Source organism: Triticum urartu, chromosome 5A, assembly GCF_056163025.1.
Source record: "Triticum urartu cultivar PI428250 chromosome 5A, HENAU_Tu73, whole genome shotgun sequence".
NCBI lineage: Eukaryota > Viridiplantae > Streptophyta > Magnoliopsida > Poales > Poaceae > Triticum > Triticum urartu.
Window position 1 is genome coordinate 564258129 of NC_141877.1, and position 20377 is coordinate 564278505.

At 43.8% G+C, this 20377-nt stretch overlaps 3 protein-coding genes across 4 annotated transcripts; 2 read left to right on the forward strand and 1 right to left on the reverse strand.

Annotated features, from left to right (window-relative positions):
- The first annotated feature begins 2913 nt into the window (after positions 1-2913).
- LOC125510583 (uncharacterized) lies at positions 2914-16297 on the forward strand. Of its 2 annotated transcripts, XR_007284672.2 has the most exons (2): positions 2914-5072; positions 16092-16297. XR_007284672.2 is itself a non-coding variant. In XM_048675803.2 (1 exon), exon 1 carries the CDS (start codon positions 3342-3344, stop codon positions 4968-4970), a length of 1629 nt encoding a protein of 542 aa, XP_048531760.2. In that variant the 5' UTR covers positions 2914-3341; the 3' UTR covers positions 4971-5147. The 2 variants fall into 2 exon arrangements, 1 of the variants encoding a protein (XP_048531760.2); XM_048675803.2 differs by lacking the exon at positions 16092-16297 and having other exon boundaries at positions 2914-5147.
- Positions 5711-16442, reverse strand: ATSUV3 (ATP-dependent RNA helicase). The gene is made up of 17 exons (XM_048675802.2): positions 16304-16442; positions 14071-14188; positions 12964-13085; positions 12690-12880; positions 12320-12460; positions 11299-11421; positions 10172-10249; positions 9390-9558; positions 9164-9276; positions 8959-9039; positions 8440-8505; positions 8108-8172; positions 7951-7996; positions 7753-7869; positions 6992-7083; positions 6781-6885; positions 5711-6141 (listed from the first exon to the last, which is right to left on the reverse strand). The coding sequence occupies exons 1-17, from the start codon at positions 16356-16358 to the stop codon at positions 6102-6104; spliced, it is 1722 nt and encodes a 573-aa protein (XP_048531759.1). The 5' UTR covers positions 16359-16442; the 3' UTR covers positions 5711-6101.
- Positions 16325-19933, forward strand: LOC125510581 (Transducin/WD40 repeat-like superfamily protein). The gene is made up of 5 exons (XM_048675801.2): positions 16325-16868; positions 16940-17072; positions 17387-17568; positions 17652-17847; positions 18602-19933. The coding sequence occupies exons 1-5, from the start codon at positions 16393-16395 to the stop codon at positions 19637-19639; spliced, it is 2025 nt and encodes a 674-aa protein (XP_048531758.1). The 5' UTR covers positions 16325-16392; the 3' UTR covers positions 19640-19933.
- Positions 19934-20377: the final 444 nt, after the last annotated feature.

Sequence of the window (20377 nt, forward strand, 5' to 3'; positions counted from 1 at the left end):
AAGATTGGCTCAAGCTCTAAAGCTCAAGACTCTACATTTTACTTTTAGTGATCCAAGATCACATTGAGTCCATAGGAAAAGCCAATACTATTAAAAGGGGATGAGGTGTTGCTTAATGGGTTGCTTTCTCAAAATGCTTAGTGATATGCTCCAAAAACCCTCAACTACTTTCTCATATCCACATATGTCCCAAACCAAAAGTCAAACTCGGCCCCACCGAAATTTCTATCCGTCGCCACCGAGTTCATTTGACATAGCCACTGCCACAAACCATAGTCACTTCGGTCTTACCGATAGGGATCTCGGTCTCATCGAGATGGGATTGCAAACTCTCTGTTTCCCTTCGTAACGTTTCGATCCAACCGAGATGAGCGATCGGTCCCACCGAGTTCGCAATGCAAACTCTCGGTTTCCCTTTCGTAACGTTTCGGTCTCACCGAGATGAGCGAATCGGTCCCACCGAGTTTGCCTGACCAACTCTCTGGTTAGCTTATTACCAAAATCGGTCCCACCGCGAGTTTGTGTAATCAGTCTCACCGAGATTACGTTATGCCCTAACCCTAATGAAATCGGTCACACCGAGTTGACGTGTCGGTCCCATCGAAAAGCCTAACGTTCACATTTTGAACTAAATTCGGTCTGGCCGAGTTTCATTATTCGGTCCTACTGAATTTGTTGATTTGTGTGTAACAGTTAGATTTTATGTGGAGGCTATATATACCCCTCCACCCACTCTTCATTCATGGAGAGAGCCATCAGAACATGCCTACACTTCCAACATTCATTTTCTGAGAGAGAACCACCTACTCATGTGTTGAGACCAAGATATTCCATTCCAACCATATGAATTTTGATCTCTAGCCTTCTCCAAGTTGCTTTCCACTCAAATCTACTTTCCACCAAATCCAAATCAATGATGGAGAGTTGAGTGTTGGGGAGACTATCATTTGAAGCACAAGAGCAAGGAGTTCATCATCAACACATCGTCTATTACCTTTTGAAGAGTGGTGTCTCTTAGATTGGTTAGGTGTCACTTGGGAGCCTCTGACAAGATTGTGGAGTTGAACCAAGGAGTTTGTACGGGCAAGGAGATCGCCTCGTGAAGATCTACCCTAGTGAGGCAAGTCCTTCGTGGGCGATGGCCACGGTTGGATAGACAAGGTTGCTTCTTCGTGGACCCTTCGTGGGTGGAGCCCTCCGTGGACTCACGCAACCGTTACCCTTTGTGGGTTGAAGTCTCCATCAACGTGGATGTACGATAGCACCACCTATCGGAACCACGCCAAAAATCTCCGTGTCTACATTGCGTTTGCTCCCTCCAAACTCCTCCCTTTACCTTCATGTGCAATGTTTTACATTCCGCTGCTATACTCTTAGACTTGCATGAGTAGGTTGATTGCTTAACTAGTGCTAAGTTGCTAAAATCTACCAAGACTTAAAATTGGGAAAAGGCTAGATTTTTATTTGGTCAAGTAGTCTAATCACCCCCTCTAGACATACTTTTGATCCTACACTCCTGTCGATAGCAAGACCGATGATCAAGGAGACATCCTCGAGCGTCACGGTCATCTCCCCAGTTCGAAGATGGAAACTGTGCGTCTCCGGCCTCCACCAATCAGCAAGAGCGGACACCAGTGGAGCGTTGGGGTTCGGCGTGGACTGGCTGACCAACCGAATCCACAGGAGTAGTCCTGCCTGCTATATGTACGGTGTGTACCGCTCATCGTACGGCATGGCAGGACCAGAGACCCCGTGATACCGAATCTTCAGAGGTTCAAGCTTCTGGAAAAAACAAGTAATGAAAAATCTTAGGGCATGTCAATTTCAACTAAAGACAAATTTGCTAAATATTTAGATTACTCATTATTACCAGCCCCTTCTCGCGCATCATGTAGGCCCGGTGTTGTGTGTCAATGGCATCGTCGAGAAGCCAAACCATCCTTACAAAGTTCAAACAATAAACATATATGAGTTCATCTCAAATATCGGTATACACTAAACATCTCATATGTGTTCATCTAAACATCTCATATGTATTCATCTACAAGAATCTCAATATCTCCTTCTCACACAATGAATAAATGATTGTAAATTCTCATATATATCTCGTATGTCATATGTGTTAAACTAACTCAACATCTCATATTTCAAATAAACTCAACATCTAATATATATCTAAAAAAACTCAACATCTCATATATAGCTACAAAACTCAACATCTCATAATTATCTACAAAACTAGGCATGTCATATATATCTAAAAAAATAAACAATCTAGGTTTCACTAACAAAAATCATATAGTACCACTATGACTCCACATACTCCATCACAACACCCAATGTTGGACAAATAAAGATCCAAACCAAGCAAATCAAAGGTTCCACCCAATCTTGGACAAATCCCTAAAATTGCAACGAATTTACGGAGGAAAAGAAAGGGAACAGAGGAGTTTAACCTAGTAGGAGGGATTGGAGATCGAATCCAGGGCTAAAATCTTCAAGATCTAAGATGGGTGTGTGGGGGGGGGGGGGGAGATCCGAAGGAGGTGCCGCCGCTGCTCTTTATACAGAAAGCAACTTCATGGGAGAGGGGGAAGAACTGCCTGGGATGGGCTGGCCCGATGCGGCTTAAGTCACAGTGCAGCGCCCAAGCGATAGTCGCTGCACATTACACTTTGTGGCGCCTAACGCTTAAGCGCTGCACTGTCATCTGTGGGGCCGCGCCTGGCCCCGGGCTGTCACGCTGGCCGGAGGTGCGACGCCTAAGGGATAGGCGCTGCACAATAGGGTGCGGCACCTTGCTATCGGGCGCCACTCGAAAGGGTCATCAGCGTGAATTTTTTTCGAAAGCAGTTCAAATTTTGAATTGTTTTTCCACAGGTCAAATATGTGTTTTCTGCCGTTCCTTGCAATTAACTCCGTTTCTTCGGGTGCTCTAGTACTTCGCCGCCAACCGCGAGACGAGACCACGCCGCCCACCCACTCGCCGCGCGCCGCCCGCCGCGGCACTCGCCCCGTCCACCATCGCGTCTGGCTAGCAGCCCAGCACAGACCATTCACAACTCCTTCCTCCGCTGAAGCTCCCCTTCCCCGCCGCGGCGCCCTCCTCGTCGCCCATGGCATCTAGCTAGCAGCCCACCAGAGACCATTCACAACCCCTACGCGGCCGCGTCGCCGCCAAGGCCCCCCACCCCCAAGCTCTTTCAGGGTGCTAGTGGTCGCCCTGAGGCCGGTCACGATTAGCACCGACGGTGTGTCCTTGACTGCTCTCGAGGAGCACGTGGCCGCGCGGACAAGGTGCTCGACGAATTGCCTGCCTGTTCTGGCTTCTGAGCTGAAGAATGCAACGATGCTGCCGGGTCATTGTGTCGCAGCCGGCTGTGCTCCGGCCACATAAAGGCAACCACGCCGCGTCACGGTTCTGCACTGCAGGCTTCGAGCTGCCTGAATGGTTCAGGAACCCAAAGAAGGACGGCGACTCCTTTGATGGTGATGACCATGACAAATTTGTGCTCCCGATCAAGTCTGATCCCGTGGAGGAACGGAGCCATGGAGGCAGCTCCAAGCCTCTGTCGCTCCGCCCCGAGGCTGCCTCCCACGAGGACGCCGAGTTCGAGGCTGATTTCGACGAAGCCAGCAGGATCCTGACCTCTTGCTTTGCGTCCCCGGAGGCCATCGTGATAGCCATGGACTGCTGCCCTGTCAGGGTATCAGACCGCATGGTCGACAAGATCCTAAGGAGGTTTGGCAGTGATTGGGTGGCGGCGTTCGGGTTCTTTATGTGGGCCGGTGCTCAGGAAGGCTACTGCCACTCTGCTGATTCATACAACTCGATGGTTGACATACTAGGAAAGTTCAAACAGTTTGATTTGATGTGGGGCTTGATCACTCAGATGGATGAGATTGGCGGTTTGGTGTCGCTGGCAACGATGACAAAGGTGATGAGGAGGCTCGCTGGGGCCAGCCGGTGGAGCGATGCCATAGACACCTTCAACAAAATGGACCGGTTTGGTGTTGTGAAAGACACCACAGCTATGAATGTGCTCCTAGACACGCTGTGCAAGGAGAGGAGCGTGAAGCGCGCGAGAGGCGCGTTCCAAGAGTTGAGGGGATCGGTACCTCCCGACGAGAGTAGTTTCAACACGTTGGTCCATGGGTGGTGCAAGGCGAGGATGATGAATGAAGCCCGTGATACGATGAAGGAGATGGAGGAACATGGCTTCAAGCCCTCAGTGATAACTTACACCAGCCTGATAGAAGCATACTGTATGGAGAAAGATTTTCAGACGGCTTACGCCATCCTAAACGAGATGCGCTCGAAAGGATGCCCTCCAAATGTTATCACATACACGATTGTGATGCACGCTCTAGGGAAGGATGGAAGAACGCAAGAAGCTTTGGATATATTTGACAAGGTGAGGAGGGATGGCTGTGCCCCAGACGCTTCCTTCTACAACTCTCTCATATACATACTCGGCAGAGCAGGGAGACTGGAGGATGCAAACTCCGTCGTCGATAAGATGTCCAGCACTGGAGTTCCCCCCACTGTTGCTACCTTCAACACCCTAATTTCTGCTGCCTGTGACCACTCCCAGGCAGAGAATGCCCTGAAGATGCTGGTTAGGATGGAGGAGCAGTCATGCAAGCCTGACATCAAGACGTACACCCCATTGCTGAAGCTGTGCTGCAAAAGGCAATGGATAAAGGTACTCCGGTTCCTCATATGCCACATGTTCAGGAAGGATATCACCCCTGATTTCAGCACCTATACCTTGTTGGTAACCTGGCTGTGCCGGAACGGGAAGCCTGCTCAGTCTTGCCTGTTCTTGGAGGAGATGGTCCTGAAGGGTTTTACGCCAAAGAAAGAAACGTTTGATCTTGTGGTGGAGAAGCTTGATAAGGCAAATCTCCATTCAGCGAAGAAAAAGGTTCAACTTCTCACCCTGCGGGCAGCTGCTGTGAAAGTGTGAAGCACACTGGTTCCCCTTACATGAACAAGGATGGTGCTGCTGGACAACATAGTGACATACTATCAAACGCTTGTGGCCATGAACCTTAGAACAAATGCGAAGGTACAAAACCAGTAATACAAGTTTATCACTCGACCTATCCATTCATCGAAACGGAAAATCTTTTTTACACTGTCACTGATCTGTTACAATTATGTTGCTCTGCTACGTTGAACTATATTCGCAACACCTTAAAAAAGAAGAACAGAAGTTCCATAGCAGTAAGGACATTGGTCAAGTCCCCTACCAACTGTCAATTTTAATCCTGTTCATCGACGTCTGCAGTATAAAAAGAATGTGGAAGCGGTTCACCATTTAGCGTTTCAGCATATATAAACAGTTTCCTGCAAGCCCTACAGAGGTTGTTCACGAAAATGCAACTGGACATGCAAAATCAAATATGACAGCATTCAGACTTCACAAAATCAGCAGCCTTATTTACGCTCCCTTATTTCCAACAGTTGAGCAAACACATTAATGCCTTTCCGATACCATAGAGTTACAGGCATGAAAATTATCGTCATTGTATATACTCCCTCCATTCCAAATTATATGAAGTTCTAGCTTTGTCCTAAGTCAAAATTTAATAAATTTTACCATGTCCACAGCAAAATGTGCTAATATTTACAACATCAAATATACATATAGTATGGAAACTTATTTTATGAGGAAACTAATGAAATTAATCAAACTTAAAGAAGTTCAACTTAGGACAAAGCTAGAACTTCAAATAATTTGGAATGGTGCACTGCAATATGACAAATGGTTCTTCATGCCTGCACCTCATGTTTTACTTATAATGTACAATTCCATTTGCACTAGTTAGTAGTTACAGAAAGTGCTACTGAAAGAACTAGTACAAATCTCATGGATGGAGAATAATATTATGTGCTGCCACATTGACTACGTAAGGTCAACTTCAATGACATTGAAAGGCGAGTCCAAGTAGATCTTCTGCCACACAGGTGTCATTTTATCGCTGCTTGCCAGTGATCACATTTCACATATCCAGTAGGATAGTCAGATGCATTCCCTGGACATTTGCTCAAATATTGACCAAATATGGTGAGGTGTTGTTTCTTGAATCAGCCTCTATTTTGATCTTGCGTCAATTTCTCGAAAATATCCGCGCCTGCTCATTGTTAACCAGAAGATGGTTACATCAAGAAACAGATGTTCTAAAAAGAAGGGAAAACAATGATATTAAAATTAATCATCTTATGTAACAGCACTTTCTTGCGGACGTAAAAGGATTTTTTAGCAATAGTGCCTTTTCAAGTTTTAACAAACAATATTATGTGGTCAAGTGCATTCGAGGCACACATCAAGAGAAATGCATGAAAATATATTGTAATGGCAGCACATAGTGATGGAACAACAATTCTATGTACATGATGCAGTATATCACTACCCCTAATAAACTTTTAAAAAACTCTAGGAAGAATATGAGCCCATAAGCAAGCACACACAACGCAAGTCATAACCACTTGAGAAAATCAACTGGGACGGCCTAGAAAAAAATTATTTAAAGGTAAAATGCAAAAAATGTTGAATACCAACAACGACGAAGTATACGTGGTTGTAGTAGATGCATGATAGATTATTCCATTTGTCACCATCCCTACTTATTTGAAAGGGGGGTAGTTGAGGCGCAGAATTATGAAAGTTACAGAAGGTTGAGAAATCTGGCTTTTAGCTAAACAAATTATAGCATATTGATTAATCTTTTAGAATGCAAATAATATATGGCATCTGAAGAGATGTATCATACAATTGTAACGCATCATATTCTCGGCGCATTTTCCGTGGAGTACGCAAAACCCTTCTTTGTCCTTGTTGCTGCCATCCTGACCTCTCAAGGTATTCTTCAATCAACCTGACATTGCCAATCAGACCTCCAGATTATTTACGAAAAAAGATGAAAAAATAAACTCTCTTTTTCCTTTTTATTCTAACTCGAAAGGGAAGAACAAAGAACTCACATGCTGCATATTGACTTTTGGGAAGCCGCCAATTCACGATCTGGGAAAGAGTCGTCAAATCTGTAGCTTAACCACACATACAACTCTAGGACCTGTAATGATCACAAATGCGATGCTGATTAATCTCACTTTAGAAACAGTTTTGAGACAGCGGCATGCCAAAATGGAATCTAAATAATCACTGTAGAAACTAGGAACTCTCCGGAAGTAACGGTTGCCTGAAATGGCAACAAGTGTCTAGTCCAACATTTTTCCAAAAAAAGCTCATCTTGCATGCACACAGACCCAATGCAGCCCACTGAATTATGTAATGACATGTTAGGCCCTATACAAGTATAAAATTATGGATCAATGAGAAATGAGTGCTAGACCAGTGATTGGGGGGTGGGGAGGGGGATTTCTAGCACAGAAAACCACTTTAGTTTGCGTTTCAGTATTTGAGGTGGTAGTCTATGCTGTGGTATGTTGTACCATCCTTGGAACTCCCAAGTTTGATTTTTAACTTGGAAGTTTATATAATGCAGAAAAGAAACTGCCTTCACAACAGAATAGACAATGCACATGTTTAAGAGCAAAATAATTTGTGATTAGAAAAACATTGACAAGATTTATAGTAGTGCTGGTATTGACTGGCAAATTACAGGTATTTGCGATTAGAAGAACATTGACAAGATTTTTAGGTCACTACTTTAGTGACCTAAAAAGTCTTATATTTCTTTACAGAGGGAGTAATTTGCTAGAGAAATAAAATAGGGAATAACCTTGTGAACCGATTCAAGCTCCTGGAGTTGATTGTGTGTTGTAGGCACCCGCAGTGTTCCAGGTGTAAATATTTCTTTAAGCCGAACTATGCCTTTCTTTGCATAATTTTCTGCAAACTGCATCTTGAAAATTTTAGTGAAACTGTTTCCTAATTCTACAAAAACATACAAATAAACAATAGAGGTAGAAATGTTTGCCTGTGTTAATCCTTGAGTAGATATATCATCCCTCACATCCACTGGACTGCAGTATGAAGTGTCAGAAAGTGATCAGGATGCTAGATAGGTGACAATAGATTAGAACAATAGAATCTAGAAAAGGCATATGTTAATACTGGGATAGATTGTAAATCACCTTTGACAAAAGATGTACTTATCACGCAACGCAAGAGGCAACTCATCAACAATAGCAGCAACTTTCTGTTAACAGTGGGAGGAAGAAATGTGACTAGATAAAATATTGAACCACAATTCAATAGCAGAAATAAATCTAGCTTACAGTTACAAAGTTCACTATTAGTCTATCGATATTAATTTCAATATAATGCTAAGTTATTGCCTTTTTAGAGAAGGCAGTCAACCAGTTTGTGCTTTTCTACCCAGGCAATCTTATTTACATTGTTTAGATGTAGCTTGTAGAAATTGACCAAACAAAGAAAAAATGTGTTTCTTAATGAAATAAAATACCAGCATATCTTCGCAATCGGCAATAAAATAGTCCGGAGACAGTTTAGCCTTGTCCAAGAAACGTTCCTGCAGCAGAATGAAAAAAGGGTAACACATATTTCTGAGTCCTGTCCAGAGGAAATAGCTGTAAATACACACGAAGCATTGAGATTCACTCAATGGGAGAGAAGAAGATGACACATTACTGAAAAAGAAGTACATAGAGAAAAAGTAAACTCCAATTTATAATTGTTGAGACTTGTGAACAAGCAATGTCAAGCTGAAATCCAAACAAATATAAGATACCTCAAAATATAGCTAAATTATTGTAGTGCATAATTGATCGCACCAACCACAATAATTGTTGAGTAACTCCCTGCCCCATACAAACTGGCACAACAAAATTGCTTTCATCATTAACTATTTTTTACTGTAACATTTAGCTTTGGCATTGACAAGTAACATGTTATAGAAGTATGAAGCTGCTCTGTGCTTGAACCAATGCATTTCAATACGAAAACGATGGTACTTATAGCTTACCAATATAGGGTGAAGAAAGTCAGTTCCATGTAATCGTGAATACACGGACAATAAATCAAATGTGGGAAAAAGTCCAGCACGCTGCAGATGAAGCAATGCAGCATCTGTGGTTAGCTTTTACAAATACGAGTCATACATAGCTTTTTGAAGTTTCATCATATAATAGCAGTTGGATTCATTATGTTGCTCAGTAATGGGTGGGCACCTCTATAATGGGAGAAGGTGACTTCAGGGATGAGTGTAGTAACGGGAGATCTTCAGCATCTAGACAGGTCACTTCGCCAACTGGGAATTTAGACCCATATCTCCCAGCTCTGCCTACCAAAAGAATAAGACATGCAGAACAAGCTCAATTCACAGCTCAAGAGGGCTGTGTAACAAGGGAAGAGAAAACTGCCAGGGGTAAAACGACTGAAAAGCAAACATAATACCTGCAATCTGTTTGATCTCAGGCACAGTCAGCTCCCTGGTGCAGATACCATCAAACTTCTTCAGTGTAGAGAAAATAATTCTAGAAATGTTCAGATTAAGACCCATTCCAATAGCATCGCTAGCCACTAGCACATTAAGGTCACTGGCTTCATCATTGAACATTGTCGCCTGGAAGCTTAGGGAACAGATTAACAAATTTATCCATAACAATCATGCCATCATGGAGAATAAATTACGACAAGCAACAGACTGAATTTATTGCCTACAACTATTATTCGCGAACTTTTAATTCTGGCTAAGAGTTGCGGGCATGTTGTATTAATAAATTATATAGAAAGAAACAAGTGGTGTTCATTAAAATTCTCGCAAATAGCAGGTACAAATCAACAATATAATAACTCAAAAATCCATGTTCCAAACATTGAACAGTATGCTCAATTACAAAGCATTTAAAGCAGCATTGATAAAATGGGTTTCGTAATTGTAAAAAATGCTTTATTATTCAGATTGTTGTAATTTGTAACTCAACCATCACATACCATATTAACTTTGTTAATCAAAATTCAGCTATGACACTATATAATGTATATCAATGACTCAATGAGTAGGTTTAACAAATTAAATGTGCTGATATGCATGTCAACATGTTCAAATGGAAGGTGTGATATTTCACCTTACTCTAATTAGATTAGGACCTACAGATATATGACAATGATTCAATGAGGTATATGTTCTAATACTAGTATGATGGGGCATACCCAAATAATGTATTACAAATTACCTGTTTCGTTCGAGTTTCTGGTGGTAATGAGCCATAGACTACAGAGCAAAGATGATTTCCCGCCATTTCAATTTTTCTCTGCATGAGTGAAAATTTGCAATATAAGGGTAGCTGAAGCTCTGTATTTTACTTTATCTGGCAGATGTCTAATTTTAATAAAAATATAGAGCCCTCTAGTCCATAAAATAACAGAATGATGCATCAATGTCATGTATTCTTTCTTCAAAGGAAAAACATTGTCATGTATTTGGGCACGCAACCACATACTATGGGTATAAACTAAAAATGGTAAGTACTATGAGCGCCAAATTCTCCTTTAGTTAGGCTAGGAAGCGCAGGATAACTGGACCAAATCTTTGCACTGGAGTACTGGCGGCCCTGGCTTAACTGGTTCTTCTGGAAATAGTCATTGGATTGCATTTTAATTTTCACTGCTTACATTTGTTGGGAATATTCAACCAGCATGTATCATGAAAAGGTGAAAGGAAATAGAGATGCTTGGATGGATGGTTGCTAACTACAAAAACAGGTTTCATCATATTGCATTTACGAAAAACAGCTGCGCTGGTAAACATGTTACCAGTTGATCATGTCACATAACTAACATTGCTACTGCAGCATGACATATCAACTATATTATTTAGTGAGTACCAATCGTGTGACCTCCCCTCCCCCCTCCCCAAATTACTTTGGCACGGATGTACTTTTGTTTCCTTCACTGAGCACAATACCAAGAACCAATATCAGCTGTAATTAACTCCTGGCATGCAGATATACAGTCTCCAGGCATAAAAAAGTTTGACTGCCAAGGTCAAATAATTGTCCCTTCCCTTTCTTTCTGGGTATTAAAAAGTGTGGTGTTCAAAATTTAAAATTGGATAGAGAGCTAAACAGCTCTTGATTCAAGGGTTTTTGTCATACATGAGTATGGAGAGTTTTGATCATTTCCAAATTTACATGTTGACATCCAATTGGGCTGATAGGGTAAATAAAGTTGAAATTCGAGTTTCTGATTTCCCCCCAAACTAGTGAGACTTTCTCAGTTTTCTTTTCTATGACCCTCTAACTTCATGACATGTTCCCAAAATAATGAACAATTGCTGGAATATCACTTGAAGAATACCAACCTTAAGCTTATATATCTCACGCCGTGAGAACGTTACCATGCAATCCCCTGCCTTGATGTTTGAAAAAGGCCCAAGTGTAGACTTCAAAGGAACCAAAGGAGATAGTCTCTCATAATATTGAATCTGTTCAGCAACATAGACCCAACATGTTAGGATATTTTTTGACTATGAGCATGTTAGGATATTTGCTATGTGACATACTGTTCTCGAGATGTTTGCATCAGTACTCAGCAGAATTAGCACTAAAAATAACTACTCCCTCCCATCCATATTAATTGTCACTGCTTTAGTACAACTTCAGATAATTGTCGCTGCTTTAGTACAACTTTGTACTAAAGTTGTACTAAAGCAGCGACAATTAATATCAATCGGAGGGAGTACTACATAGCACGATGGGCAGGATAAGTTAATAAAACTCACTTGGAAACTGTCTGCAATCGTAGAACAACCTCACAACTCTAACAAAAAGAAGATCCACATGACCACACACAGTTTTCATGCAGAGGTCCAAAATTAGTATTACTACTTACTACTTACTACACCGGGTTGCAACCTAAATTTCAGGCGAAGGCTTAAAACTGGTACATGACAGAGCATTACTTGAGTAACAGGTTAGAAAGCATACCTTGGGCGAAAGCCTAAGATAGACTGATTTTGTTATCCCTGACTTTCATGATTCCATCATACAAAATTGTGTGTGGAAGTAAGATATGACCAGCTCAGAAAATCACTGTCTGCTTGAACTGGGAGACAATTTGGAAACATGTGACGTGATATTTACTACTGTTTCATCCTACCTATATTGAGTAGTTACATCGTCTTACTCTTCTTGTACAAAGGATTAAATTCACTGTCCATGTGGGAAAAAAATTAATTTCATAACTAGTGTATTATCCTGGCAGAGGAACATAAGTGTGAACCTTAATACAATTCAATTTGACAACTATCATATGTTTAGAAGACATTACATACTGGGTACATTAACAATCATCAGAAATTACGCGAGTTTTGGTTAAATTACCGTAACCACATCATCAGTAGCTTCAAGCAATCGCTGAATAATAGGGACAACAGCTGGGTCACCACAAACATGAAGCTCATCTGAACAAAGCCCCAGCAGTGCACGTGTAAATGAACAACCCCTTGTTCTACAGCCAACCATCTACTACGTCAAAGCAAATGAAAAAAGAATTATGAGGAACATTCCAAACAATATTTCGTAGACAGTTTAAGGTATGGTTAGTTGGATGGTTTATTGAAAAAATAGCTTGATAGGTCTCAACTTTCTCATATGTAAATATCAATAGACACTAGTTTAAATAATAATAATAATAATATTGTACAAATATACATTTTTCTAGTGAGTGCATAAAATGTGGATCACTACATACCTGAATTTCATCAATAACAGCGCACTGATACTCAGTCGTCACATCAGCCATCTCAACCGTCACTGAGCTATGCTTTGCACCTTCAATTTCTTCCCTTTCTTGTCCAGTAGTCAAGTTACAGGGAACATTAGCTTTGTTTAATCTTTCTGCTACCTCCCGTGCTAACAATCTTAGAGGTCCACAGTACACACCTACATTTTTTTGTTAGAAATAAGAGCAGTAGTCATTTAAACTGTATGCTCTTTCAGTTTGACTGGGTAGATCAAAACAGTACCTGAAGAGCTTGCTTCTAATCGTTTGAGGGCATTATGTGTTTTCCCACTATTTGTAGGACCAACATGCAAAAATACATTGCGCTTCTTTTCTCGGGCATTCGGATACCATAAATGAGGATGCCTGTTACTCAAGATTGCACAGAACTTAATTCAAGTCTTTATGGGACAATGAGGAAAACAGTGTTTACACCATATCTTGGCACATAATTAATCTCGAAAAGTTGGTGTGATGATTACAAACAACAACAAAGCCTTTAGTCCCAAACAAGTTGGGGTAGGCTAGAGGTGAAATCCATAAGATCTCGCGACCAACTCATGGTTCTGGCACATGGATAGCAAGCTTCCACACACCCCTGTCCATTGCTAGTTCTTTGGTGATACTACACCTTCATATCTCTAACTTCTTATTGACCCCCGTCCGACTATCGCAACTAGCACCAAATCATCCGCAAAGAGCATAGATATCTCCTTGTATATCCCTTGTGACCTCATCCATCACCAAAGCAAAAAGATAAGGGCTCAAAGCTGACCCCTGATGCAGTCCTATCTTAATCGGGAAGTCATCAGTGTCGACATCACTTGTTCGAACACTTGTCACAACATTATCGTACATGTCCTTGATGAGGGTAATGTACTTTGCTGGGACTTTGTGTTTCTCCAAGGCCCACCACATGACATTCCGTGGTATCTTATCATAGGCCTTCTCCAAGTCAATGAACACCATATGCAGGTTCTTCTTTTGCTCCCTGTATCTCTCCATAAGTTGTCGTACTAGGAAAATGGCTTCCATGGTTGACCTCCCAGGCATGAAACCAAACTGATGATTGCTTAGGCAATTAAACGAACTAAAATAGCATGTGCATCACTGTTGTGTCACATATTTGACACAAGAATAATATTGCCTCCTTTTGTTTTCACTTCATTAATTAGATGAACCATACTGGATACCAGCATCCCACACTGGACGATTGTTTTAAGCAGGCAAGAAACGGATTCCCTTGAAGATATAGTACATTGGTACATAATGCACACATTATACACTGACAAGAATATGTAGAGAAAACTTGGATATTAGGTAGTGAAAGGGGAACGAAATTTATTCTTACGTCATATCAGTGAAATCAAACTTCCCAGAGTTGTGGTTGCCCCTCCAAAATTTTAAATTGGCAGAATTGACCAAGGGATGTAGATCATAATAGGAGAGAACGCAACGGATATAAACATCTGTAGACAAAAGGTGTTACAAAAAAAATCTTAGCACAATAGACCAACCTACCAAAGTTTTGGCACCATAAAGCATACTGCAGAGACTAACAGTCCACTGTGGCGAGGGCCATCTCCTGACTCTGCTTTTTCTATGTAGCATGGCAAGGAGAAGCTGCACGTGCGACTGATAACTCTCGGGGTCCAATGTGCTTACAGAAGTGAATAATATTGTTCAAATCGCAGCAGACTAGGTTTCCATAGATGACATATTCACCCCAAAAAGAACTGCTTCCATTGTGTTAAGCAGTAATATCATAACCCCATAAAGGTTATAGTCCCTCCATTCAAGATGAAAGTTTCCAAGATGCAACTCTGTCCATTATTTTCAATATGAATATGTTGGTAAGATAAATTAAGATAACCTAATTGTAAGGTATCGAGTTAGCTTGGCTCGGCTCGGCTCTTTAACATAACGAGTTGAGACATGAACTGAGGTCCGCTCTCTTATCTCATGAGCTAACTCTGTACTTGTTAAGCTCATTACACAGGTTAACAGCAGAATATGCATACATTAAATCTGCCCATCTCAGTGCAAAAAACATGTATCTATCTATACACAAGATGCATGGATGCTTATGTATGCCACCATAAACATGAAGTACAAGAGAACAATTTTCCCCAATGTAACAAACAGAAAAATCAGAGGGGGGGAAATGAGTTCAAACTAATGGGCAAATTAAAAGAAGTTCGATTAGACGCTTTCTTGGACGTCTTTTTGCAACCGACAAGTACTCTACATAAAGATAAATCCATAGCTATACTCTATCCATCAGAACAATACCCAGCCACAATCCCCCCTTCCAAAAGTGAAAACAAATTTTTACTAGGTATATTCCCCTTGCGTAAAGCCTTGGCGCAGTGGTAAAGCTGCTGCCTTGTGACCATGAGGTCATGGGTTCAAATCTTGGAAACAGCCTCTTACAGAAATGTAGGGAAAGGCTGCGTACAATAGACCCAAAGTGGTCGGACCTTCCCTGGACTCTGCGCAAGCGGGAGCTACATGCACCGGGTTGCCCTTTTATAGTCCCCTTGCGTAGGTTCAGCCCATCATCAGATAGAGCGATTCAGAAAGAAAAGTCGCCTCGTCCATGGAGTTTGTCCGTCTCCACCGCCAGTGTTGGGCGTCGGCCGTCGGTGACCTGATAGCTTATCCTAAGTTCTGAACTACAGACCTCCTCCCCCGAGACCTCGATCCCCTTCTGACCTCCATCTCCGCTCTCGGCCGGCGGTTGGAGTGGATGCATGCGGCATGCCCACGGCTCACGGACCAAGTCCGCCCACACCGGCAAGCCACGCGCCGGCGCCCGCGGCTTCTCCACATTTGAAGCCACACCGCCCGCCCGCGGCTCGCCCATGCCAGCAGTGCACGCCGAACCCGAGGTCATAGCCCACTCGCCCTGGACCCTGGTGTTGGTTAAGCATGTTCAGTACCCCTAAGTTGATTGACTGAAATTTTGATGTCCACTCCCAGTAGTGTTCACCCCATCTATTACGGCTGTGGTATGTGCTTGAAACAGCAGAGGATGCAGTCATTTTTAAAAGAAAGGGGATGAGGAAATTGTTGAATCTCCATCAGCTCCTCATGATCTAGCATTGCTTGTCATTAGGGGTGGTCTTTTCTGTTGGAGCACCAAAATTAACTTACCACAGTGCCCAGGTTTATGTGAACTTGTCATATCTGATTTATTTGTGCCATCGTGTGAACAATGATATACTATATCCCTTATATTGTGTGCATGACATGGTCAATTGGTCATCTCTAATTACCCCATTCTATTCTATGATTCAGCACCTTTTCTTCCATTTCCCCAGACAATTGACGCATTGGCTGACCCAACTGCTCCTCCAATTAAACATGCAGCACGAAGCTGACCTCCAAATGGACACCGATCGGCGACACCATGACGCCGCATATCGCGCGCCCGGCCTCTGGCATTCCGCCGAACACACACCGTGCGCGTGCGCCGGCGGACATCGACAGCAGCTCAAGAAACATCATGGACGGAGCACGCACGGGAGCACAGACAGGACGCCCAGGAACCCAACAAGCCATTCAAGAAAGCGGGCACTGACCATGGCGGCACGACGACGAGAGCGCCCCCCGGCGCAGGAGCGCGGCAACCGCCATTTCGCCGTATGCTCCCCTCGATGGCACAATTCAGATGGCGGGGCACCAGAACCGGCTCCGCGACGAGGGGGGCGAGGGGAATGTGCACTTACGTGCGGAGCACGACACGTGGGGTGGGGTGGAAGACGGAGACGGCCGTGGCTTTCGCCGGGAAGCGAGGCGGCGTGGGAGGCGGAGATGCCGCCCGCGGTCGCTGGTCAAGACGGTTCTTCGCGTGGTCGCCAAGGCCGGAATATTCCGCCCCACCCGCATCTCGCTCGGCCCAGTTTGCTCCCGAAGCGGGCTTCAGCTCCAACTCCTCGAGCCCGTATCCGACTCGGGCCCATCCTCGTCCAGTCCATATCGAGCCGGGCTCGCTTCGCGGCCCGGACACGCCAGCCCCATCGGCTTCGTTCCTCTTTCGCTTTCGTCTTCCTCTCCACCCAAGTCAGTCGCCCTCGCCGCGACGCCCCGCACCGCCGGACACGCCACCTCCGCCGCCGACGCCGCCGACGGGATCGCCGCGAGCATGTGAGCTTTCCTCGAACTAAGCAGCAAATCTCGCGATTCCTCCGTTGTTTGCTTAAGGGTTGGTGGTGCAGGACGCAGGCGGAGGCAGATGCCGGCAAGGCGGCCATCCAGCGCGCGCTGCGGGCGCTGCGGCAGCGGCATCTCGTCGAGGAGGGGGCCCACCGCCCCGCCATCGAGGCTCTCAACCGGCCCTTCGCCGCCCACGTAAGTACCAACCTCTAGCCCCTTGTTACTGATCTTGCTAGCTTGGATCGAATCGGGCCAATTTGACTTCACCAGTGAACACGCATTCGAGCCACATAAAGTCTCAAAAAGAATGTGCTGATGGGGTCGGCTGTGTGAAGTTGATTGTTCCTCTCTGGTGGTGAAACAGTGACTGCTGCTTAAGTAGGATTAGCACGATCACAATGTCGAATAGTTTTACTAAGTAATCCACGAAAATAAGTATTAATCCTTGCACTTGGAGCTTCTGTGGCGCCTTCTGCATGTAGTGACTGGTTTGCTGACCCTCTTTGTAGGCTTTGGAGTGGAAAGAGAAGGCCGAGAAGAACGAGTTGGAGCTGCAGCAGTGCTACAAGGCTCAATCCCGGTTGTCTGAGCAGCTCGTTTCCGAGATAAACGAGGCGAAAACGTCCAAAGCGCTGCTCAAAGAGAAGGAGGCGCTGATTATGACTTTGCAGAGTGAACTTCAGCAGACTAGGTATTGAATGTGATGGATAGTTTTGCTGCTGTGTTTAATTCAGTATGAACATTGCCGTTGATGTCCGGATGAAACTCTTGCAGCGAAGAGAACGTACAGCTAAAACAGTCACTTGAAGAGAAGACAAACGCTTTAGATCTTCTCGTTCAGGAGCACCAGGCGGCTAAAGCCGAACTTGAACGGGTGCTAACAAAACTGAAAGCTGTGGAGCATGAGAACACGCAGCTGGTCGAGCGATTGATGCAAGCGAAGATGGTGGAGGCAGAGAAGCTTAATGAGGTACCCTGTTGTCTCTTTTTACTATTGCTAAGACTTCACCGTTCCTGTACAAGCTATCGCATATTCAAGATTGTTCAAGGATTGCGCTTGCCTATTAAGCGCCTGTTAGGCCCACTAAGATGACACAGAAAAAAATCTTTTCCCCTATTAACAATGCATATTTCCCTACCATAGTCCCCGGTGGATCCAGGATGAGATACCTCAAGTACCAGCATGCTTAGTTGTGTACCATGACATATCACAAGAGACTTGCTGTACTATATTTGGTGATCTTTCGCTTCAGTCTCGCTTTTTATTGTTAAAATACTTCGGCTCTTTAAGTTTACACGATAACAGTAGTGCTCCTTTTATCCATGAAACTTTGACTCTTTTCGGAATTGTATGTAATGTTGAAACTCTTTTGCTCAGTGGCGGAGCTAGGTAGGATCCTTTGGGGGGGCCAAACAAAATATGGGTATTTAGGAGGCCAAAAGACTCTATTTTTCCTAATCTATCTCTCCCCCCAAAAAAATTCTTTCACGAATTTGACCAAGGCTGGGGGGACCATGGCCTCTGCAGCCTTCAATGTAGCTCCGCCACTGCTTTTGCTTCCGTAGCAAGAGTGGAAATAGGAGAACTAAGAGCTTAATGATTTATGGTTGTTTTAGCTGTCAGAGATGTTTTATTTAGCAGTATGTCTTGCATAGATAACTGTGTCCATAGAATTTGTATATACCAAGAAACTGCTGCTTTAACTGGTGAGAAAATTGTTCAGGCCAATGCGATGTACGAGGAGATGGTCCTAAAGCTAAAGGCAGCTGGGCTTGGCGCTGGCGGAATACAACACCATGCACAACAAGAAGCTGACGGCGTCATTCGTCGATCCGAAGCTGGGTATGTCGACATCATGGAAACACCAATCCCATCTACATGCAGGATCACCATCCGTGCTCATGATGGTGGGTGTGGATCTATAATATTCCAGAATAACACAGATAAGCTAATCAGTGGTGGCCAGGATCAAACTGTCAAGATATGGTCTGCACATACCGGTGCTTTAACCTCCACTCTGCAGGGTTGCTTGGGGACTGTCAACGATCTTGCTGTGACCAATGATAACAAGTTTGTGATTGCGGCCTGTAGCTCTAACAAGTTGTTTGTATGGGAAATTAATGGGGGGCGTCCTCGTCACACTCTGACTGGCCACACAAAAAATGTCTGTTCTGTAGACGCAAGCTGGGTGAAAAGTTTGGTCATTGCTAGTTCATCCAATGACCGCACTATCAAGATCTGGGACCTCCAGACTGGCTTCTGTAAAAGCACCATAATGTCAGCAAGCAACCCCAATACACTAGCTTTCATCCATGGTGATGCCATTTGCTCAGGTCATAGGGATGGAAGCCTAAAGTTCCACGATATCCGCAGTGGAAAATGCTTTGCCACGGTAGCAGCTCATGCTGATGTCAGCTCGATCTGTGTAACCCGGGGCAAAAACCATGTTCTTTCAAGTGGGAGAGAGGGTCTGCACAAGCTTTTTGATGTTAGAATGCCGACGGAGGTAGTGGAGATTTGTGGAACATTCAGGGCCCCGAGTAACAGATTGGTTGGCACCTGGGGCAGAGCTTGTATAAGCCCGGATGAGAACTGCATAGCGTCTGGCTCCTCTGATGGGTCTGTTTGCATATGGTCGAGATCGAAGAATGAGGGGCCGACCATCCTAGAGGGCCATTCACTGCCCGTTGTTACAAGTGCATGGTCTGAGTTTGGACCTCTTGCCACCGCTGACAAGAATCATATTCATATATGGGCTTGAGACCTGTGTTTTCCTTTTGGTCGTTCAAACCAGGATGTGGTGAGTTTCACCTGAAGGTGTTATTGCTTGTCCACCGCCATTCTTGAGGACACTCGTTTGCATGTAAATGACTTAGTTAGTGTCTAATTCAATTGTAATTATCAAAACTGACAGCACGGTACGGTCATCTGCTTTCCTCTCGGCATGTTTTTAGGGGATTTCTCTGTCATCTGTTGCTGGTAAATTGAAGGGTTTGTGGGAGTTCTTGGACACAATTCAAGTTTCTGCAGTGTTTAACATGAGCATTTGCTGATACATCCCTGGGTTCTTATCTCTTATGGCAAATTAGTGGATGTGACCCTTTCGTGACAGCAGCTTGCCCAGCCAACATGGAGGAAGATGGCACTGGCTTTTTCTGGTTACATGCTTCCTCCAAACTAAGTGAGTACTGTAGATCGCAGCATATGAGTACACTATTTTTAACTCAGTTGTTGTCTTCGTATGGAGGTTCATGTAGTCTTGTCAGGTTCAGCTTGATTGAGATTTGGCAGGCTAAGGTGGGATGGTCTTGGATGCAATGTTTCATTTTGTCAGATGCATGATGATGAACCAGAGCAAGCTCTGAATACTGAACAGTTGTGTTTTTGTTTTTGTGAGCAGTGCTAGATCAGGCGTCGGTTGGGCTCAAGATCTGGTTCTGTTCATTCCTCTAAGATCAGAGTATAATATCTATCAGAGGGTTGCGTTGTGGATGATGTA